The 25004-nt window shown below is 39.9% G+C and overlaps 1 protein-coding gene across 2 annotated transcripts in view; it reads right to left on the bottom strand.

Moving 5' to 3' along the window:
* Positions 1–3451: 3451 nt before the first annotated feature.
* Positions 3452–25004, bottom strand: part of RNF208 (ring finger protein 208) — a 98175-nt gene continuing 76622 nt past the window's right edge. For both annotated transcript variants that reach the window (XM_044058487.1, XM_044058486.1), the window contains one exon: positions 3452–6593. In XM_044058487.1, the coding sequence (XP_043914422.1) occupies positions 4976–5716 (741 nt within the window). In that variant the 5' untranslated portion in view covers positions 5717–6593 and the 3' untranslated portion in view covers positions 3452–4975. The remainder of the gene's footprint in view (positions 6594–25004) is intronic.

The following is a 25004-nucleotide window of genomic DNA, read 5'->3' as shown; positions in this document are numbered from 1 at the left end:
TTTTTCAATCTCTTTTTGTTTGGATCTGTTTGCTTTAATCTGATTCAACTTGTTGGAACTTTAATGGTGTTCAACTTTCTGATGATAAAAATTCTATGATTTTCTGAACCACTTTTTTACCACCCCTTTGGTTACTAGAATAGGACTTCTGAGTGGTGGAGAAATGGATTCTTAGGCAGAAAGGGTCTTATCATCTTGCTCACTCCTACACTCTAAACCTTTAACTTTTACTTCTTTGGGTGAATAAGTATGGAAAGGGGTATTGATAATGATGAAAGGATGCTAACAAGTTTTCTGCAAAAAACATCCAGGAAGGTCAGGGAGGTGCGTCTGCATGCTGTACCATCTACTATGTTGGGTAGCAGGCATGTGGCTGCGTTAGGGTGGACTATGGGGTAGATAGTTGGGTGTCCACTATTTTTTGAACATCCAAAGGCAATTTACCCAAGAGGGACTTGGAAATCTCCTTAGTCGGGTCCCTCTGAAAGTGAGTTAAATGTGCAAGCTGGTTCAGCACTCTGAGTGCAAAGGTCTCTGAAGTATATACCCATTTCCCTAGTCTGTCTAGCACCCATGAAACCCTATTAGGGGGATGGACAGAAGAACTCTCCTCAGACAGTTCATTATTTCTGCCTGCTGCTACTACTATGGCATCTACTGGGAGCCCATTGCTTCCTACCCTTTGAAGCTACTAAGATCCTGTCAGTTTTTTTGGGGATAGGTTCTATGACATTAGGGTCCTTCAACACCCCGTGTGCCATAAGATCTATGAGGACGTCTAGTAAAGGGAATCACCCAGGATGCAAATGAGCCAGTTCTGAAAGCTTCAAGGAACACAAATTCATCTGGGGAAGGAAATTTCAGTACACCAACCCCTTTCTGCTTCATCAGTTCTAGGATATCCTTGAAAGTGACGTCTTCCAAATGGGGGGGGGGTCTAGGGGATCCTTTGCTTTCATCCATATCTGAGTCTTCAGTGACTGACTCAGGAGAGGAATCTAAGTGCTTAGGTTTGCACATCTGTTTCCTGGAAGCATGAGTCTGGCATTCTGGTAGAGACAAGTTGGAATCAGACTGGAAACTCGAGTTCTGAGTAGCCTTGAGGCTTATGGGTTCTGACTGTTCCTGTCAATCTGAATGAGAAAAATAAGGTACAGCTTCCAATGTAAGTTGGCATTGATACAAACTCAGGGTGTGCACCTGCCTTTTTGGTTGAGCCAAAGTATTTTCAACAGCCTCGAAACCCTATGCCATCACTGGATCTGAGGAGGCATTCCCTCTGTTGAATGACTCAGGAACTGTCTATTGTCCAATCAAAGTTAGCTCTGAGAATGACCTCAGACTCAACCTATTGACTGCTGAGGCCCTGAGAGGAAGAGATGGCTCTGAAAACCTTGGAGTCCACTCCACCACTGGAAACTCTACACTGACACTTCAGTTCCAAGACTTGTCTCAAGCCAATAACATTGGAGCTGAGACAGTAAGGGATGTAGTTGATGCTGAAGTTCCCTTAACTGTTGGATCTAACTAAAGCGCACTGGAAAGATCTAGACCTGTGGTAACTGGTTCCAAAAACTGAGCCGGTACTGGAGAAAAAGTTGACTGGGATTGATGGGCCTGTACCTGGATCTCCCTTTGGGGATGGTGCTGGGAGGACTCCCATTTGGATCTGTGTCCTCAAGAATTTCCATATCATCTGTTCTACATCCATTTCCATGAGACCTTTGGTCAATGATGAAGCTACTGAAGAAGGTTTGGATGGGCATTTGTACTGTAAAATGGGTGAAAGGAGCTGCAGGCTCATTGGCTCCAGAGAAAATGTAGCACAAGTAGAGGGAGTTCGGGTCTGACTAACAGATGGATCTGACTGCCTTGATGTTTTCGATAACGAACTTGAAGGACCAGTTGTATCCAGAGTCCTTTTTCTCACTTTTTCAAGTCTCTTTTCCTCCAACTTCTTCTCCTCAGACCATTTTCCTTTTCACAATCAGTTTCTTTGGACTTATCCTTTTCCTTCTCTTTTCTGTACTGAAGCTGGACTAGATTCAGAAGTCGAGGCTAGAAAGAAGACCCTACCTGTGGAGGAGGTAAGCTTTTCAAAATAAGTTTCTCTCTCCAGGCTTGAATAGCCCTAGACCCAAGGCAGCACGAATATCACAGTAAGCCTGTAAGTGAGTGGCACCTAAACAGTAAACACAAAGAGAGTTCGGGTCTTGGGGAGGGATCTTGTGTCTGTAAGCTAAGCACTTTTTAAAATCTAAAGGGTTTGTCTGACATCAGAAAAATATTAGTAACACAGTAATCAAAACTTAGCAAACACACCTGCTGTATTAAACGATTATGAAACAAAATTTTAGAGAACTATCTAGAAAAGGCACCAAAAAAACTCTTAAGCTAACTGATTGACTAAAACTACAAATCTTAAATATCTATCAACCTAAAAGTGTAATAACTAACATTACACTACAAATCCTAAGGGGAGCAGTCAAAGGAAGTAAAAATTATAGAAAAATCTTTCATTTACCATGAAAACTGTGAGAGCTCTCGTACACACATCTGGCTGAATCAGACAGCAAATGAGATCTGAGGTAAATTAGGAAGGAACAGGGAATTATAGGTAAGGGAGGAGTCAGAGCCTCAGATCCAAACCTCTGGAAGCAGGTGCTGAGGTCAGATCCAATCAGATCCAATAACCCAAAGGTTAAATCAGATGAAAATAGACAACATTGGATCCAAGGTTTAAACTATGGAGGTTATACTTCAAATATTGATGCCTACTATGGCAGCAGACAGTTTTTTCAAACCTCACGTTATAAAGTCCAATGATTAGGATATATGGAGATTGCTGAAACTATGATCACCATTATTTATAAACATGATGAATGGTGTTTCTAAATATGTTTACAATTACCTGACCTGTTTGACCTTCTTATAAATAAATTAAAAAAAACTACATTTTAATACTTGCAGTGGTCTGCATTGTGCAGTTATGTTTAACATTATTACTCATTCCCATTTATATATTCAAGATGGATAATGTAAATGCAAGAGGCAGCTGATTAATATAATGAGTTATTCTAGATCACTGAAATGTAAAACAAAAATGAAAAAGTGAAAATTATGCAACGTGATTGACTGCATTAAAAGGAATGAAGTGCAGGTGAGGGAACAACTGAGAAAGTAAAATTCTCAAGTGTGGATACCACAGTTTAGTAGCCAAGTAGCTATGCAGTAGTTAATACGTATTACGCTTGAGTCATTTATGCAAAACAAATAAAGGCTGACAATGATTTGCTTCAAACTCCACTTCTCTGTGAGCAACTCACCTTTGTAAGTCTATTAACCTTTGCCCTACCTTTAAAGATGCTTCACATTTTTATTCATCAGATGATAGAACATGTTTATTCATCTAAAAGTCTGTGTTGTAAAATAAATATTTCCATTATCAAACTTGCTATTACCTCATCATTGACGGTTGGTTTATTTTATGATTTAAATGAACAGTTTTGACACAAGAATACATCATGGTATTTTCTGAAACCTGTTTAATATGTTGTATAGCAGAAGTAAATCCTCTTTTTGCCTCATCACACGTCCAGAATAAACAGACAATATACTCTGTCACACTTTACTATACCTCATCTGTGCAACTCTGACATTGATGTGACGGCCTGTATCTTGATTCTTTTCAAAGGTCCACTGTCTCGTTTCCATTGCGGTGACAAAATTTTAGTCGACATCAAAGTATGATCTAAGAAAGTGTAAGATCTGCAGAGGGATAGCTGAACACACTTGAACTGAATTACAAATGTTTTGCCTAATAGATTTTTGAAATCCTATTGTTTGACTGAGTAAATATTCTAGAATGTTCAGATGACAATCACATGTTATTTACCTTGCAGGTCTTAACTGTTAATTGACCACAGACAAACATTGTTTAGATGATGTGCAACCTTGTAATGTTTATACCAAAAATGGAGTATTGTCAGTCACAGTGCATCTTTGGCAGGGGTTGGTTCATTGTAATTTCTTGTGACTAAGATTTGGAGGCCATTAGAAGAGGAAAATGATTGTGCCTTGTGTGCCGAACAATACTGTTTCTCCTAATGGCTATAATCCTTTGGCAGTTCTGTCATTACCCTGACTTTCATAATGAAGTCTGCAATGAGGGAACTATGAAGAGAAAACCACTACTGCGATAAAAATAAATAAATAAGTTTCTGACCCAGAATGGGGACAATAATATAGCAACCATGAGACAAGCTCTGAATCCCGCAGAGTGTCACACAGCAGAGCAAAATATTTGGCACATTATAATTCATAACCCTGTACCACATAAACTTGTATGAGCTTTGGGGTGGGGGGCACCAGCCTGCAAATGATGCAACATCACAGCAAATTACTGAGACCACTATGTTAAAATAATATTTTACATTCACAACACTTAGCAAGTATGATTGTGGATTAAATATGAATTTCAGCTCCTGAACTACAGAGTATAAATGTACCAGCACCATCTCTCTCCTACCTCGTTACAGAGAACTTCTGTAGAATAAACTAAAGGTACCTCTTCCTTGGTAAGATAGCCAAGAGGCACAAAGAGGCTATGAGTAAAAAAAATAGTCACATTCATAATACTGTGGACTTACTGACCAGAATGAGCAAAAGACTTCCAAGTGGCACATAAATGATATTTTTCTTAAAGTTGAATAGCAGATTGATATGGACTGAAAGCTTATGAAGGGTAAAATGAAAACTTCTGCATCTAACACAGAAAAATTAAGAGGTATTGCATTTATTAACTAGTCCATGAGGGCTTTTCTTCTTTCACATTTCTTGGTAATTAGTCCATAAGGGCTGTTTTCTTTCACATTGCATTCTCCAGTGTGTTGACTGCTGAATCAGTTCACAAAGTCCTTGCACCAATACACAGTTTACTAGTGTTCCACATGATGTAGGATATGTGGCTCTGAAGTTACATGATGGCACAGGAAGAAAGAGGGTTGCGTAGCTGACAAGTGCAGGCAGCACCACAGTACTGCCTGAAAGTCTGGTAACAGCTGCGGTCTGGGTCACCACTCCATTGCACTCCATTGGATGAATGAGCCTCAGACGGTAATCTGTTCAGGATGCTGGTGTTAACAGCCAGTGCTGCTAGTCCATAGTCTGTGAAGAGGACAGTCTCCCTTTTGCAGGTAGGGCAAGAGATGAATTTATACTTGGGGCATGATTCGTACAGGATCTGCAGACATTCTTCACACACTGAGTGCAAGCAAGAAAGAATCCGAGGTCGTTTACTAGTAAAGTTGTATGTGTGTCCACAGGTGGGGCACTCCAAGGGCTCACAAGGTGTAGATGGGTGTAGCACATACTGATTGACAATGACTTCATCAGAAGTTGTTTTGTGATGACAGCAGATTTCAGAGCTTGGTTTTCGTTGGCCCTGGTATATCCTATCACGATGGGGCAGTGGTGGGGTCCGTGGTAGGGCAAGAGAGTTTGGGGCTCCTTCCATGACTGGCACATCTCCACAGGCTTGATTGACAATAATTTCTGATTCTGAGGGCCACACCTGTTTAGGAGCAAGAGGAGGTTCTCGTCTTGGTGGTGGCACATAGCGTTGCTGGGAGTTCTGGCACTCTGAAAACTTCTCTGATTGAATTATTTTCATTGCCTCCATCTTAATGAGGACCTGTTGCCGCTTCAGACAAGACATTAGGAGCAGTGAGCTGGAGGATCGATATCCTTTACCAATGTGCAGAAAACACTCAAAGAAATATGCATTTCATCCTTTATTGTGTACAGTGAATCACATGCAAGAAAGACACTATAATATAGCTATTGATGCATTTAAGGTGTGGTACTGCCTTCCACCAAAAGCTGAACAGAATGTTGAACAATACTACAAAAATATTACCATTCACCCTCTCTGTCAGTTAAGGAGTTCTAGAATTGGAGTAGGAAACTGCTCGTTGTCACTGTTTGACAGGACATTTACTGGACTTAAATCATAAAACACTGGTATCCTGTTTTACTTTTAAGGATTCTCAAGTCCGTCTATTTCTATGCCTTTGTCTTATGCCTAGAGACAGAGTGCTGTGGTTCATTATACAGGTGTTTTGCACACCTTCAAACATCAATGTGGCTTTTCAAAATGTATGATCATATTTGTAGACCATTGGTATTGTAAAAATCAGGTACAGTACTTAATGGCAAATGACTCCCTTCTGTCTTTTTATTCTTAAATAAAGCCATGCATTAATAGACTATGGCACAATTGGGAAATGTTTGATGTGGTTGGTTTTCTGTTGTAACTGAGTCTCTTCCTGTATACTGAATTGTATTTAGAAATCTTTATTGTCCATATGCAAAGGGGACAGCTCTGGGTAAAAGAGTGGTGTCTTATCCAGTATATTCTTTTCTTCACTGTAGAAAACTCAGATGCTCAATCCTATTACACAGCTGGAAACAACCCACTCAAAGTATTCCTGGAGATCACAGGTGGAGAAGGTACATGGTACTGTAGATTTGCCGTCTTATCCTCTGAAACTTCCAAGAATAGGTATTTCTTGTTGTCACTACAAGCCCATAATCTGTAATGCAAAAAAAAAAAACAGAAGCAAATTTATCTTCTTCACACTACAGTTTACCTAGAACAGACATCAAATGCGAAAGTTACACAAGGGTATGATAAAGAGCTTTTGTTTAAGGGTTAGATGAAATCAACTTCCCTACGTTAGTTTGTGTCCATCAGTTCTTCTAATACTTTACAATAATTTTAGAAGGGATAGGTTAAACCAAGCTATGTTTACTATGAGTACTCATATAGGTGTTATATATTATGCTGATCTTATATAAGCTACGTAGGTCTACTTCAAATTAAAGGAAACCCACTTACCCAAACACGAAATCACCGAGACGAAATTGCGGAAACCTTATTTTAACGAATGACCGGATTGCCGAAACTTTACCCAGGGTAAATATCATCCAGTCATCCAACATGGGGAAATATGCCCTTTTTCCCACTGTAGTGTGACCTTGGAGTTGGTATATTTAATTGGGGGGTGGTGGCGTGGGTTGGAGATAGTGTGGTTTGTTTCTTTTTAAATGCTGGGCAAGTAGATACTTACCATGGCATAGCCGGTTTTAAGCACCAGTGAACCCTGCGGTCGCTGGGAGCCCCCTGGTCCTGGGGGGCCCCCAACCACTGCAACTTATGTTATCTTGATATTTTGTAACATGTCTGTCAAACCAACAAAAGCTAGTACAGCAAGCTTGTATACTTAAACCAGGTAAGTAACAATAACTCGTATTTATCTCCTTCAAAATTCAAAGATCTTTAGTTATAGTAACGGTATTTTGTCAAGTAACAAACTTTACAATTTCATTAAATATTTTACCAGTGATATAATGCTCCAGCCTAGTTAAGCCCTGTTGGTGGACATCCTCTTCACTAAAATTAACAACATAGCCAGCTTTAGGTACCTGCAATAACTGTGGCTGCAGGGGGCCCCTTAATCCTCATTGACTGTGTGGGGGTCCCACAAAAGCTGCTGTTGGTTGGGGAAAAATGAGGAGAAAAAATGTATTAATTTTCAGTTATACTCTTTAACCTGAACAGGACTGTAATATAACCTTGTTAGGACAAAGCTGTAATGAACATAAGCAGAGTAAGCACTAGAGAGATCAGCAGCCCAGGGTGACCGATCTCACTGCAAACTGTGGAGTTTAAGAAGAGCTGATGCTTCTAATCTTCAGGGATGGTTTCTTTTTCAGAATTTTTATACATACTGGCAGAACAACTGATACTATAACTCTCAACGTCTTTGCTGAAGAATTCTGTTCATTGATAAAAATAATAGCATAATAAAGTCTCAAAATGAGGAACACATTTTATATATTACTCTAATTCACTTTGAAAAAGTTAATAGAATAACAGATTTGCATCAACATGCAATTTTTAGACAATAAGTGTAAAACTCTGATTACTTGATTTAGTGTGATAGAGTAAAATTATGAGACAAAATCAGGAATATCTGTGAAATCAGGGATAGTGATAGGTATTAATTTACTACTTACTGAGGTAAATAAAATTGTCATATCCCTGTTGCTGTTTGATGACTTCTAAACAGCAGTCACTGATCTTGTGTAGCAGTACTAGTGTTATACAATGTACTTGCTGAAATAAGTACAAAATTAACATTGTTGTGATGTGTGTGTGTGTGTGTGTGTGTGTGTGTGTGTGTGTGTGTGTGTGTGTGTGTGTGTGTGTGTGTAAAATATCACCGATTTTTATCAATGCACACATCCAATAATGCCGGAACACACATGTTATTCTTCTGAGTATCAATAAAAAATGTAGCTAACAAGCTAACAAGGGATTATATTTCAAAAGTAAGGCATAATGTATGTCATAGGCATTCAGACACTTAGATCTTTTAGGTATTGGGTGGCCCCCACTCCCTAGACTGTATAAATAGATACAGGGGGCTCTCGTAATCATCTTTGACTGTGGGGACCCCTAAAAGCTGTTTTTGGTTGAGGAAAAATTAGGAGAAAAAACTGCTTTCATTTTCTGATTGCACTCTTTAGCCTGGATGGGGTTATATGATATGACCCTGTTAGGATAAAACTGATAATAGCCTCTGTCCTCAACCACAAACATTCTAAGACATCCCTGCTTAGATGTTTGTGTACAGAAATTTACCGTAGGTTATGAGGGTGCTGGGGATTGTGTGGTTATCATTTCCTTACTTTTCTAACAGACCTCAGAGGCATACAAAGAAAGTTACTTTAGCTCCTGTAGGGGCAGTGCACTGCCTGGTAGCAGCAAAGTAGAATACATTACTGCAGTCATTATTTATTTTCACTTTCCTCACAATCAAACATCAGACACATATACAGCTGGTTGCCTTTGGGGTTAGGATTGAGGAGTTAGTAGGCATGCTAATATATATGTGTTTCAGCAGTCACTTGACGTACATGACTGTGGCCATTTGAACCTCTGCTTTCATCCCAATCTAACACCAGAGGGTTGCATAGGCAGTGACTGTCTTTTTGGGAGGATTAGTGATGCAGGCAGTATTCCCATACAGGATCTGTGTATCCTCATAATTGACTTTTTAATTTACTTGGAGCTCCTATTTTTGTCAGCTTTGAATTTTAAGTCATGGGCACAACTTACATCTTCATTGAAAGAAAAAAAGACTGAAATTCTTTTTTCTTACTCACAATTTTTGTTTAGGTCACTTTTGGATTAAAAGGTTGGGAAATGCTCTAGCTTCTGGGTGCAGCGACTTAATGGAGTTATTTTCTAAATGGTTATTACTATGCTGACTTGGTCAAGAAAGTATATCGAAAAGACAGAAGGAAAACTAAAGCTGATGAGGAACATTGAATTTCTTTCCTTAATCATCATTTCTGTTCAAGCCATCATTGGGTAAAAAGAAAAAAAATAAACTTAAAAAGCACTTTAGAGCATATATAAAGTTATGGCTTCTTGAAAAAGCTGAAGAAAAAAGGTAAACTGTGAGAAAAAAAAAGTAATGTGCATAAGTGGGAAGCCCAACATGGGGAAAACAGAAGGGTACTCTGGAGGGTGTGTGTGTTTTGTTTTTTTTTGTTTTTTGGCGGTGGCTGAAACAGTAACCAGTGCCTAGGTTCCATTGCATATTAGTTCTGTCCTGTACATAGAGTTGTTGTAATGTATCCTTGTTACACCTAAATGGCAGTAACTGTAAATGTCCCTTTGTGAGATGGGCCAACATAGTGCGGTATGTATGCCTGTTGTAATAAGATCATTGTAGCTACAGGTCAGTCTGTGTGTACTACTCCTAAAAGCCTGCAGCATGAACTAAAAAGATGGATATAAGTAGTGGCAGTGACAGGGTGATATTTAGACTGAAAGTGGCCAGGGGGGCCCCCAACTTGACATTTGCTGGGGGCCCCCAAAATGCTAACACCGGCCCTGTACCATGGGTAATGTTTCGGTAATCCGGTCATTCGTTAAACTCAGGTTTCAGCAATTTCGCCTCGGCGATTTCATCATCATGTAATCTGAAGTTAGACCCAAGCTATTTATATTTTTTAAAGCTTGAACAAATGACCAATTTGAAGCCCTCTGCCCCCACTTTAATATGATATCTTGCTAGGGCAATTATGGTGCAGGCTACCTACTCTGCACACGTACATTCGTTGTGGATGCAAATAACACTTGGTATTATTCAGAAGAGTGGCAATAAATATCATGGTATGCCACTGTCTAGATACCAACAGACAAATCTTGTGATGAGCATTAAAGTAAAGCTGCTAAAGTTTGTATGCACTGTGTTTCTGTAATATATCCACTGCCACTGTAACAGTATCATACTGCACATATCCCATAATAATAATTCCCATAGAAAGACTTATCATGGAACTAATCGATCAGTACATAGTGAATGACCAAACACTGGACCCATCTCAGTTTGACTTCATCAAGTGCAGGCCATGCTTACTCAGCCTGATGGATTTTTTTGAAAAGTTCACCAAATAATGGATGAAGGCAAAATGATACACACTGCATACCTTGACCTGGCTAAAGCTTTTGACACATTTACCCATTCAGGAATAGTAGAAAAAGCTAAATAAACTTTAAATAAACCTGTATGTCACCTGATGTATTGCCAACTGTCTCAGAGATAGGATGCATTAAATTAAAATAGGGGAAGTTACTTCCACAAAGAAACCAGTCAACAGTGGAGTTTCCTGGGGTTCTGTGGTGGGAACAATTAGCTGGTGCCAAAATCATGGACTGAAACTAAATGCCAAAAAAAATGCATTATTATAGCCTTTGGGGAGTATCTCTCCCAGGGAACTGTTATATTAACAATACACCCCTAAGAGATGACCAAGTTGTTCAGGATTTGGGAACTTATGTGGAGAGTGACCTAACGTTTGACCAACATGTGTCCATTGTTGTAAGAAAGTCCTTCTATATTGCAAAGTTTATAAACTAAGGTATAGTGTCAATAGCTAGGGATGTCATTTTCCCCCTTACTCATCTCTCATTTGCTAGTAATTGAATATAATGCCCCCTTTGCCATGTATCTGACCAGACACATGCAACAACTGAAATGCCCACAGAGATACCTCACTGAAAGGATACAAGGCCTAAACAGCATGTCCTACATGGACAGACTCAAAGCCCTGTCACTATACTCGGTATCCTACAGACTGCTAAGAGGTGACCTATGACTGGCACACAAGGCATCCTCCAACCTATTAAACATGGATTTAAAGCACATCAGCATGTCAAACGGCATCTTAAATACTCTGTCTAGGGATTTAAACCTCTTCTGCAACATCAACAGAATGGTTTGCAGGGACAGGTATAGCTAGCAGAGGATACTACAGCTGTGGCACAGACTCCCCAGCCACATAAAACAAAGCTCATCTCTGTCCCTATTCAAGTGCAACTTGGATCTATGGATGGGAAGTAGAAAATGTATCCCCGGACTGCCCCTTGTACTACTAATGCACAGATGCAACTCCTAAATGCTTTATTCCATACACAGGCTCCCTCATGTTATCTATGATATGATCCCAGTTATTTCCATTTAGGGGCAATATATACTTCATAGATTCATCGGTGCTTACTAGACTAATGGCCACAAGGGCATTTTAAAGCCTAGCCATGGATGCAAAATCTCTGACAAGTTCTGGTACTCTTGATAAGTGTAAGCAGGGGTTTGGGAAGTGAAACATTTACAATCAAGGACCTGGGAGACTAAACATTTTCAGGCTGTCTGTGTCCATTAGAGACATAGGTGCCAAACCAAGGATGAATTTCCTGTTCCCCATGCAATTGTCCAAGTTACACTTAAATTGGGTTAAGGAGGAATAAGGCCAATCTCTGACCAAATGGAATAGGTTAATTGCAGCAGAAAAAAGGAAATTTGCTAGGCTTAAAATGGTCCGCAAGGACAGCTAGCCTAGTACTTACCTGTGAACCTATGAACCTATAATGCACTATATCTTTAGGTTAGTACCAGTGTGTTTATGATGACTCATGTTAACATTGTTTCTTCAGAGCTGCCATTTGTGCATGACAAAAGTTACCTTTCTGACAGTGATAATTGTAATTACTGGTTAACCAGACGTGCGCACTGTAACAAACCTGTAACCTTATTAAGTGCAATACTCAATGACTGCCATCAAAGTATAAAGTATGATCACTTAGATTCCGTTTTGTCCAATTAATTTTATGAACACTGGCTCTGGAAGTCAGGTTTGGGACATATTGATTTAAATATCACAGCAAGCATCTTGTAAAGAAACATTCTTTTTCACAGATGCACACCTAGACTGCACAGGTGTTTTACTGCTTTTTGCTGTAGTAGCTAGAGGGACTGAGAATGTCTATTGTCATGGTATTGACTGTGTGTGTGTGCAGTGACATCAGCTTCTTGCCAGAGTATCACACACACACACACACACACACACACACACACACACACACACACACACACACACACACACACACACACACACACACACACACACACGCACAAATATTGCTCCATATCCATGTCTAACTCCTTGTGCATTACCCACTTGATAGGCCTAAATCTAATATATCCAAAAAAAGAGACCAGCACTCAATGGCAGCAGGATAAAATTACATTTATTAAGGTTGTCAAAACAACCTACTATTAATGCACAAACCGGTTTCGGCTGTTAAAGCCTTTTTCAATGTGACTTAACAAAAAGATTAAATTTTAAAAAACCATAATGCATCCTGGTTCTTGTTTTATACCCACACCTTAAAGTGGTATTATCCATTTTCATTTCTCTATCCATAATACTTATACATTGTGTTATACTGTTGGAATATGAATGAAAATCATTTCATGACCATAATTAAACATATAAATCTGCCACATTAACATGCTTATTATTACTTACTAACTTGTAAATGTATTATAATTATATTATAAAGCTTGTGTTATTGGCATATGTTTATGATACAATTTTTTATATATAAGATTTTTTATATATGAGGCCCACATTAATTACACAGGTATTGTGAAAATATTATAACCACTCAGAATGTGATTCTTGTGAAACTTATTTCAACACTAACCCCAAAAGAATATTATTTATATGATAAGGGGCAAGTACCCGATAATATGCATATAATTATTTTCAAAAAGCACATTATTGTGTGTCTTAATTATTAAATATTGAGGGTTATAATATGACTCCTGGGTAAATTGTGGACCAAAATCATATGAAATTTCTGTTACCTGTGGAAAAATATACACATAAATATATCACTATATATATATGTATATCTCTTTCCTTGTCCCATTATTGGTATTAAGTATAGACCTGTTGTTATTATATGGTCTATGTATATCAAAAGTTATGATATTCGACTGCCTGATGATATTATTATAATCTTAGTATTCCTTTTGGGCACCTAAAAACTATCACTCATGTACTTGATATTCGTTTAGTCCTGGTTTGAAAAAAGCCCCAAGGGTGGTAATCCACCTTTGTTCCATGTTGTTAAGTTTGGTGTGCCATCCCATCTTGAAATTTCTGTGTGATTGTATTTTGTCTATTATAATAAACTTGAATGAAGCTCCTGTGTGTTGTTGAGTGTGTTTATATAAAGCGTTGGTTATTCTCCTATTTCTAATTGAACTAAGGCATTCGCTAATTCTGATTCTAATAGGCCTGGAGGTCTTTTTTTGGATGGTTTACTCTTGGTTTGGACCGTGCACCAACAGTCCTACGTGCGTGCCTCGAGGTGCTAAATCTAATATATGACATCAACAGAACCTGCTGGAGAGACAGGTTTGTCTCCCAGAGGCTGCCCAGACTTCCCATACATGTCAAACAGAGTACCTCACTGACCCTCTTCAAGCACAACCTTGATGAGTGGATGGGAAACCACAAATTTGTCCCAGGGTTTCCACCTTTGTCCCTCACTGACAGGGGTGACAAGTGCTGACTGAGATTTCTTTTTTGGGGATAACCTCTTGGCTAGGCTTGTAAGGGCCCCAAGGCCATTAGCCTAGTAACCTCCTATGACCCTATGATCCTATTGTGGCAGTTATCTTAGAGGATTAAGGCTGTGAACCACATCCTTTAGTCCACATTTTGATTCAATCAGCTGAGCCAGTCACTTAACTATGCAATGTTCCCTGGTTGTTCCAGAAAAGGGACACTTATGTCCAGTAGACTTACACTGGTTAATAAATAGTTAAAAGTAAATATCAAACAATTGAGTAAAGCTTGCATTTCAGACTCTTGCAGTGCACATCACATTTTAATTTATCAAAATTCATTCTTTTCCATTGGGAATTGAGTTAGCTTTGTCACATGACATTATTACCAAATGAGGTATGATTCAATGATCTCTCTCTGTGTCCCCTCTTAAACTTGCCTGTACCAGTTATATGTAGCTATGCTTTATGTTTTTGCCTGTATGTGAACAGGATCTTGCAGCCCTAGTTGCTTGCCATTTGCATCATGCCTATTTTTTTTCCTTCTTACTTATGTGAGTACAAATGTCAGACTTATGTCCATTGATATGCATTTTGTTGACTGCATCTCTTCTATCTTAACTCCATAGTCCTCCTAGCATTATAATGAAGACTACAGGAGAGAAAACAGAACACTGTGATGGGATAAAGGCTGAATCTCAAACATAGCCCAGGTTTGCCCTGGAACTCCCTCCCAGCGGGCTGTTCCTAGTAAATCTCCCAGTGTGCAGTGCTGCACTGTCTCAAGATGGAAGAGTAGTGAATACAGTCTACTCTCTTCTGGACTGTGGACTTTCTCACTCTGTTAATGAAATTGAGCCTGGCTATGCTGCTTAGGAAGCTGAAATCTCCTGCCTATATCTGTGATGTCCTACTTTCAATCATAAATAAAAATGGGGAGACTGACTGATCAGAGCAATGACCACATGGACTTTTTTGGAGACTCAACCTAGGAGCATTGTCTGGTTAAATGACTTGATCAGAGATACACATTTAGGCAAATGGAGGTTTGGGGAATCAAACTATGGACCACAGGAAGCAGATTGTCAACAGTTCATAACATTAATCCTCTGTGCTAACTTCTAGATGGTACAGTCTTTCATTCAGATCTCACTTCTCTGTTAAAGTATGATACAGTGTCTGCAGTACTGTCACCACTACCCATACCTCTCAACCTTTTAGAACAAGAAATCTGGACAAAGCCATAAATAACGGGGAACAAAGGCCCAAAAATAGGGACACATTTTAAATATTGCTCTTACAAACTTAGAAAGTTGATAGAATAACAGGTATTTCATTAACATCAATTTTCTGAAGGGTATGATGTCTGAAACTCAAATGGCTGTCATTATTTTCTAACTTCAGACCTCAATGGTTTGCCAGAAAACCACAATTTATGAGGAACAAAAATATGAGGAAAAAATCTGGCCATATGCTACTACCTTCTGTTGTGAGCAAGACCCAGAGATCCTTAAAGTCCTCCACTTCAGGTAAACACATCCACCTCACCTGAAAGAAGTAATACACTCTTTTTTTCTAGTAGAGAACCACATCTTATGAAATATTTCATTACCATGTTTTCTAGTAATATAACAGCATTGATATTAGGCTGAATTGTCATTTTATTTACTTGGATCTCCTTTTCTTTCAGGTTTGTGCAGGGAGGCTACCCTCACCATCTACTGGTTATTTCTATCATATTAGTGCAAGAAAACTACAGTTTCCAGCTTCTGTTAATTGACCTATGTTAGCAGTAACACTATTACTAATGGCTCCAAAAAACCCTTGATTATTTTGCCTAAAGAAATGTGACCAATCACATTCTGCCAGCATGGTAGCATACATGGGTCTATGCCCACTGATATCCACTTAACTATAATGTGTCCCAGATTTATTACCACATCACTATGTCTGTCACTGCTCCTTTGTTCTCACTTGTAAACATTAAAATTAGGTAAGTGTGTATCTTTTCACTAGGTAATGTATTTATTTTATTAGTAGATGAGGCCCACCAAGAACATGTTCTAGTTTCAGGGAACACCTGGAGTGCTGATTTGGAAAAGTGGCTTGCTCATGGCTCTGACGTCTGTGCTACATTGCTTAGAGTAACCTTCATATCTTTTTTCTCTTAATCTCCTTATTTCAGCATGCCTTCTATATCTTTTGTTTTCTATGTCCTCTTTTGAGGGACAGTTTATCTCCCCCTCACATCCTCCCAGTCTCATGGTACTTTCAGCCAACTTCTTCTGTTGCCCCCATTCATCCTGTTGTGAGAATCTACCCTATTCTTATCTGCTCAGCTAATTCCCCATCTTTATTTTTCCAATGATTGTCATTCTCATATTGGCATCAGAAGTTTATTTCCATTCTGTTGATCACAGTTGAGTGCCATTTCTGGAAAGCAGTGGGAACACTGTAAATATTTGAGGTATAGTAGACTTCCTGCCAGATCAGTGGCATAAAGGGATAAAGCCCTAACAATAACTATGGTTGCCAGAGTTCAGTTAGTGCCTGGCATGCTTGTTTGAGTTGGCAGGGGGGGCAGGGAAGGAATGACAAGACTAAGCCTTCTCACCGTTCTCAGGGAGAAGGGGTGAATGAGAACAAGCAGGGTGGGGCTAGACCACTCATCTAGTTCTGGTGGGGGTCAGAAAAGAGAGCGGTAGCTGGGTTAAATTAAGATGAGGATCTAAGGGAAATACATATACTTGGACCCAGCTTTGGGCAGTTTCCAGTAGCCATGCCTCTGACATGATACCAACACATAAACAAGCTACTATCTATCAAGCTTATTGGACAGCGCAGTGGTGCAGCAGTTAACATTGTCACCTCACAGCAAGAGGTTCTGTGGTTCAATTCTCAATTGGGGTGCCTTCTATGCAGAGTCTGCATGTCCTCCGTGCATTTGTGTGGGTTTCATCTGGGTGCTCGGGTTTCCTCCCACCTTAAAAAGACATGCATCTGGAGCGGTTTTCCCTGGGCCTCCACTGAAAATTAGCTTGTTCCAAGTCAGACTTTCCTGGTAAACAAATGTTAAATAAATGAATTAAATAAATATTCTTCCTCTGTAAGCAGCACTGGTGGCTTCCAGGCTCACTCACCTCCTGTGTGCCCCTGCCATCACCAGCCAAAGGAGAAACACTGATGTCCTTGGCCTGGAGAGGGTTAAACACCCATATAAATCACCGAATAAGTGCCAGCTGATTGGGGGGAGATGGGGCATATGGGATCCATGCTTTAGCAGGGGCAGGTACAACCCCAGTCCAGCAAGTAGTAAACCCATGGGGGAAAATGTATACTCGACCTCCTCTTGTTGAAAGACAATGTGTCTGGCCTTCTCTAGTGACCTAATAGTAAATGTTCATTGTGTATGTGTTGGGGGGGCTTCTAGGTGGAAGATTTTGTGAGATAAAGGTTTTGAACCCTCAGACCCAGTAAGAAAGGAAAAGGCAAATCTAAAGCAGGTTCAATCAGAAGGAATAAAAAGAGAATAGAAAGGATTACTTAGATGTATTGTGAAAAACAGCATCACAACTTGGCTGTAGAAAGTCGTAAGGAAAGGGAAGAGGTATTAAGGATGGGAAATGACATCTATTCTTAGCAAATTCTGAAGTATTAAGGATGGGAAATGACATCCATTCTTAGCAAATTCTTCAGTTTTGTCTTCAACAACAGAAAGAAGGAATAGTCCAAAGAATGCTCCTGGAATGTGGAAAGTGTACCAAAATGATGACCAATAACCAACAAAGGACACCAAATCACTACAGGATCAAGGACACCAATTTATTTGCTGGGTATGGCCTTCACAAACATGGTTATCAATAACTTAGGTAGAAACACTCCAAATAAGTAAAACTAGCAGATACAAATGGCAGCCTAATGAGCCACTGTCTACACAAATAATGCATGAAAAGATAGAGAGCATGTGCCGTCCTTTTTCTTTCCTACATTTCAGTCAGTTTTACAATTGTTCCTACCCTTTGTATCTTCGGCCTGCTGCTTTCTGTAATGATGCCTGTACCTTTCTGTTTTTGTTTGATTCATTGTCCTCCTGCTCTCTTTTGTTTATCATCCTTAGGCACCCCCATTCAGCCCACCTTACTGACTTAATTATACTGAAAAACCTTAGAATTCCAAATTTTAGTAAGTCTGATCCATCCAGAGAAAGAGAGGTGAAGCCCACTAATGGCACAGAGGTTATTTCCTTTCAATGGCTTCCCAGTTCCCCACTAGTCCAAATCTCTGCTCATAATTTAACTGTCTGGGACAGGCATTGCAGCCCCAGATCTTATCTTTCCTTGTTGATGTAGCATTTGGTAGTAACAGCATCTCCAAATGGCCACTGCACACCCCTAACTCTTGTCCTGTTTCCTTCCTGCACCCTTTGCTCTGCCACATCATAGGTGCCCTGATATATTGCAGTTTGTGTGTACCATCTGCCCTCTGTGATAAGCTTTTAACTTTCTTGCTAATCCTGTCTAAACTCATCTTCAGGGTAACTCTCACTTCCACTCATCCATGGCATTCTTATCACCCGGCAGTTTTTTAAGTTGCCAGTAATAAGAATTCCTTTCCTCTCATATGTTCATAGGTACTTACTAGGCTACTGATCTGTGTGAATCTTCAGAAGCCTAGCCTTACATTACTATGGTAGTTTTTAGCCCTTATATTTTGCATACAAAGAACCCAGAATTGGTCCAAACAAGGCTATGTTGGGATATTTACTTTTCCCCTCTCCGTGATAGACAGTGGTGCTAAGCCAGTTGTTGAATTTGGGGTTACCCATCCATTCATCCAAATTACATTTGAATAGAGTAAGGGAAGTCCTTTGCTTTATGTGGAGTGGAAGACAGTTCCATGGAACAGGTTTTCTCGGTGTTACAAACCTACTTCTCCAATAAGTTCTATTTATTTTGCAAACGTGATTGAGAACCCTTAAGTCAGGTTTACATTTCTTGCAGTTGGCTTAGAGGATTAAGGAGCTGTTTCCTGTGGTCCAGAGGTATGAGGTTTGATTCTGTCACTGTCCATTGCCTAAGTGTGTGACTCTGAGCAAATTGCTTAACCAGACACCGTTTCCAGACTGAGTATGAAAAAGATCCCTGAAGATCAGTGCTCTACCTCAGAAAACAAATAAAAATAAAATGAAATTACACCATTGGTACTCTCTTTTCCCACCTGCCATCTTTGCTGCAGTCTGTCCTGTTCTCCCTGTGTTACCTCTGTTACCCACAAAAGTTGCCCAATTCTAGCCCTACGTCCTTCCTCCTGTGTTCCTCCCCCTTCACTCTTTCTTCCTACATCCACTCTCTCCCCTTCTCTTCCTTGTTTTTCTTCTCTTCTTTCACGCCCTCTGATATGTATGTGTCAGTTTTCCCCTACTATTTCACATCTGGCACATTCCTCATCTCTTAGAATTTTCTGCCTGCTAACACTACTTCTCCATCTTCAGTTTTGAACTGCCTGTCCACAGTCACACCCCTTTGCATTAACTTCGTTTGTCTCTTTGTTCCCTGTTTCACCTCTGTTTCTTTTTTATAGTCACACTTTTCTCTTTCCTGTCTCTTTGTACTACATCTACCCAAATTGTTTTACTTCCAATCTATCTGATTGTGACTGACTGACAGTGACTCAGAGGTCGCTGACCATTCTGTTCAATTCAACTACATCAGCCTTTATCATCTCACTCACTCTGTAATCTCTGTATCCACCTCCCTCTACAGGTCTGTAGTCACAATGCCATGTGACAGCCACAGCAGATGACTCATGTCACTGCCTCACGTCTCCATCTTCACATTTCTGTTCTTTTCAGTTTCTGCCTTAGCGCTTTCTATTTTTAGTTACTGTAACATTGTTGGTATTGATTGATTCCTATTGACTGGTTAATAATCTTCTCTCATTTCTACCTGCCAAGCAACTGCTTCTGGCTACATTTCCTGTTTCCCTTTTCTGAGTTGCTCCTTCAGCACTCGCCTGTATTCTCTGCCCTTAGGCTGGTATCTGTTTTCTTTCAAGTTATTAATGACCCTGAACTATGCATTTTGTTTTTCCTGTTATGGAGTTATTCCAGTCTTAAAACTTTCATATAGCCACTCATTGAACATGGATACTATAATATATCAACATGGGAATGTCACCCTGTCTACAGCTATTAGTATGTAAGCTGTTAATTAATGTTGGGGCAGTAACAGGGACAGCAAGTAGAGTGTTTTGAACTCTGACACAGATGAGCTGCAGAAGGGAAGGGAACTGTCACACACAACAGACCTAAACAAGCTTTTCTTTCTTTCTTATCATTTTATTTATTTGTGTTTCCTTAATGGGTAGGTGGTCTCATTATTGGACTCTTTTCAGCCATGACTCGGGTGCATGCTGCACAGAAATTACACATAGTATGTAAAAGTCACATTTTCATGGCAAAGAATTTACAATATTATATACAAGGGAAATCGTTCAAATCTTAACAAAGAGTACATGCAAATTATCTAGTTCATGGCTAAAGAGTTTACAAAGAGTTCTTCAGAAGTACAATCATACATGAGAAATTTCCACAGTAAGATAAGATGTTATGTGGCATACATTCCATGTTCAATGAGTGGCTATATGAAAGTTTTAAGACTGGAATAACTCCATAACAGGAAAAACAAAATGCATAGTTCAGGGTCATTAATAACTTGAAAGAAAACAGATACCAGCCTAAGGGCAGAGAATACAGGCGAGTGCTGAAGGAGCAACTCAGAAAAGGGAAACAGTGAGTCAGCATAAGTGTGTGGCGGAACAGGTTTGTAATTTACTACAAATTCAGAGAAATATAAAGGGATTGGATTTGTACCACAGACATGTAGCCAGGGTGGGATGAAGGGGCAGCCACTCCAGGAGCAAGGTATTATTGGGTGCAAATGGAAGATGCCAATCAACTGGTAGTGCATTACACTGCCAGCATTCATTTCTATACTAGCATTTCTGAATGCTGGTACAGAAATGAATGGCTACACCGCTTTTGCGGTAAGGATGAAGCTTTTGTGTTACAAATTGCAGCAAGCCGTTTGCTACAAATATAGCAAGTGGCTTGCTACAGTGTTTGAATGGAAAATGGGTTTTCTTTATTTTTTTTCCTTTCCTTTCTTTTCTTTGCTACAAAAGTTAGAGCTGAGGGAAACAGAAATGGATCTGGCTTGCCCCTGAATTGAGGAGTGCTTGATCAGAGAAAGGACCTTATTTTACTACAAAGAAATATTTATTTTTGGGATTGGCCTATGAATTTTGGTTTGCACACAGGGAAGTAGATTCAATCACATTCATGATCACAAGAGACACTCATTACAACTCATGGCTTTGTAAGTTTTCCCAGGTAACTCGCCCAGTTTTATCCAAGCAATGCCACTGAGTCACACACAATAGCAATCCTAACAAACAGCTGCCACCATCTGCAGAGTTTACCAGGTAAGTAGGGAATGAAGGTAGCTCGCTAGGTCTTCCTTCTGTATAACACACACACACACACACACACACACACACACACACACACACACACACACACACACACACACACAAAATATAGAGTTGTTAGTCATCCAACTGTATGTGTTTAGGAAGTGAAGAAAACTGAACACCTGTGGAAAGTCTGTACGAGCACATACTCTACATAGAACATACCCAAGCTAAGAATCAAACTGGAGACCTTCTAGGAGTGAGGTGACAATGCTACTCACAGCTCATCATGTCACCCATTCATCTAGATTATTCAAAAGCAAACAATATCCAACCAAATTAAACACTTTCACTAGAACAACATAGTGTCTATTCTTTGTTCAGTACCCATGATGTTGAGAGCACCAACAAATTCCCCAGTGAGGGCCAATACTCTGCTGTGTTTAGCATTCGACTCATACTGGATAGTGGTGAGACGTTTACATGAGGCTCAGCAGCCCAAAAATTGACTAGATGCCAACTTCTCAAGGACATTTGCTACAGGTAAATGTAATGAAGGGGTGTCCTTTTTTGTTTTCCCTACTCCCCCCTGAACATTATCACTATTCTTCCGGGTGGTCATTTGACCCCTTTGTCCCTTAGAGGTGAAAGCTTATGGCCCATTTGCTCTTGCAAGATGACAGTGGTGCAGATTTTTTATTTATTATTAACCGCAGTGGTACAGCGGTAGCGTTGTTACCTCACAGCAAAAGGTTCTCCTGTTCGATTCTCGGCTGGAGTGCCTTCTATGTAGAGTCTGCATATCCTCCCCGTGGTCGAGTGGCCTCTGAAAGACATGTGTGAATGGGCATGCCTTCGTTGAAGGTTGGGCGTCGGGCTAGCAACTCAGCACCATAAAAAAAGTGACTGCCAATCGTTAGCGGACTGGAGTTCCACTGTGGCGACCCCCAACCGGGAAAAGCCGAAATGACAAACATTATATTATTTTATTTACATTTGTTAACTGGGTAGTGTCTGACTGGGCCAGTAGCCAGTTTTCAGCAGACACCCAGGGAGAAAAGCTCCTAACAAATTAACGGTTAGTTTACAAAACAAAACAAATATTAAGAAAGCAATAGTTAATAAAGCACAATACAACAGTACAGTAGTTAAAGTCACAATATAATAGTACAATTATCAAAGATGCTAAAGAAAAATAAATAGTTATAGGAACATAATATCACAGATTACAGCTGTACAAATAAGTACATGTTACAGTATAATCAGAACTGGATTAGCAAAAGGTGAAAACAGGTGTAGTTTAAGGTGAAGGAAAGTACAGAGTTGGGAAGACATTAGGAAGGTGTTAATGTGGTGAAATACAGGGGCAGAGCCAGTGACTGGTGAGATATTCTTTTAGGCTTTTTTTGAAAGAGGAGATGTTAGTATTTTTTTGGGGATGTGCTGAGGGACAGTGTTCCAGACCTTGGTTATTTTAATGAAATAGAGGGAGTCACCATGATAGCTGTGTGACTGGGTAATTTTTAGCAGTAATCTGTCAGAGGATCTAAGGGACCTGCAGTTTATGTTGGGTTGGATCAGTTTAGAAAGTGCAGGGCAGTTAATGGGGTTGTGTTTGACTCTGTGGGCAGAAATAAGTTGGTTTAGAGTTAACAGGTTGGGAAATTCTAGTCAGCTGAGGTGTTGACTAGAGGAGCAATGATGAGTTTTGTGCGGGTGATTGGCTGCAAACCGAGCTATTTTGTTGAAGCAGGATTTTAGATCATTAAGGTCAAACTTGCATAGGCTGGTGAAAATATATGAGCAGTAGAGGAGGGTATATAGTAAGCAGTCTCTAGCAGTGGCTAGTCTGGCCTGGTGAGTGAGGTAAGGTTTGCCCTTCTAGAGGGTAGCCAGTTTGGCATGGACTGTTTTGATTGTTAAGGAGATATGTGTATCAAATTTTAGTCTGTTATCAATTGTAACTCCTGTGAGTTTGGTCTGATTAGTTGGGTCAATTTTTGTTCTATTGGAGGAGTAGATAGAGAGGAACAGAGAGCAGAACTTGGGTGATTTGTTAGTGAAAATCATTAACTTAGTCTTATTTGGGTTTAGGATGAGTTGTTGCTTGGAATGGTATGTTTCTATGTCCTGGAAAGATTTTTGCATTTTTCGCTGAAGTTCTTGGGAAGAAGGGGCTGAGCAGACAAGCGAGGAATCACCTGCATATTGTATGACAGTTGCAAGTTGGGTAGCAGAGTTTAGCATATTGGTGAATATGATAAAAAGGAGGGGCCCAAGTATGGATCCTTGGGGTACCAGTACCAGTATATACAGGAAGTAGAGGAGAGAGATTGTTTTCCCATTTAGTAGCCTATTAACAGGAAAGATTGTGAGTGGGAGCTGCCATCTGTGCATTAGGAATTGGGTTCTTTCTCACATAATTGCTCCCCTTGATGGCTTGCAAGCTGTACAACTGCTGTTTGTTGAGGAACTCTGTACTACTGCAAGTGCCGATCCCCCAGTAAGTAAAGCACAGCTGCAGTGTAGGCTTACTAGTTCATTGCAGTGGGTGCTACACCTCCCCTCCTGCAGGTGTCACCACTGCTATGGGCTAAGCCTCCACTCCCCCACCCCTCCCCCATGATGGGCATGCTGGTGTTGGCCACTCACCTTTACCCTATGTTACTCAATCTCTCTAGTACCATAACACTTGTCCAAAACAAGTCATCTGGAGGTGGAATCTGGGCTTCATTCATCTACGCCTTCAGGCCAGGGTCATGGAATAAGTACTTTTGAAGAATTTTCATTAGAGGTTTATTAACAGGAAAGAGGAGCTACAACTAATTCTCAAATCTCACAAATTTTGCTAGACAAAACAATGCACATAAAGCAGCATATAAAATAAATGTCTCATATCAGACATGTCTGAGATACAGCAAGCCGAATGTGTAGAGATGTTTTCCTTTATGATCCTAGACTTCCTTACACTTCCTGTTTTCTAGAAACTTCATGGGAAAAATCAAATTGTATTACAGCAATTTCCCGTCAAAGAGGAATGTCTAAATTGAGGAATCAAAGTTCATGTTTAATTGTTAGAATATTTTCAGTTCTGTGAATAAAATATTAAAGGAAAACCATATCACAGTTATGACTTAAACACCCAGCAAAGTTTTGGAATGAGGCGACTAAAAGAAAATTGTATCACGGCATCAGCTATAAGCCATAAAAATTATTAAGCCATTTTGTGGAGTAACTTCATAAGAATTCTGTTCTGATCTGTATTATCAGTGTTAAAGTTGTTTGATTTTTCCTACTTGCCCTGCCTGTAAACTGAAATATGCTCATATCAGGTGCACAAAATTACTTTCAAAACTTGCTCCAGTCCCTACCTCACTCATAGCCGGCCTTAGCCATAGGCCAACTAGGCGTCCGCCTAGGGAGCTGCTGCAGCAGGGGCACTTTTCCAGTATTTATTTGGTGTAGGTAGACAGGATGGGGGCACCAGATGGTGTGGTAGGGGGCACCATGGAGTCATTTTGCCTAGGGCACCAGTTGACC

Source organism: Protopterus annectens, chromosome 16.part0, assembly GCF_019279795.1.
Source record: "Protopterus annectens isolate FY-2018-M chromosome 16.part0, PAN1.0, whole genome shotgun sequence".
NCBI classification, from domain to species: Eukaryota; Metazoa; Chordata; order Ceratodontiformes; family Protopteridae; genus Protopterus; species Protopterus annectens.
Note: the sequence above shows the minus strand (reverse complement) of the source record. Positions and strands in the feature narration are given on the sequence as shown.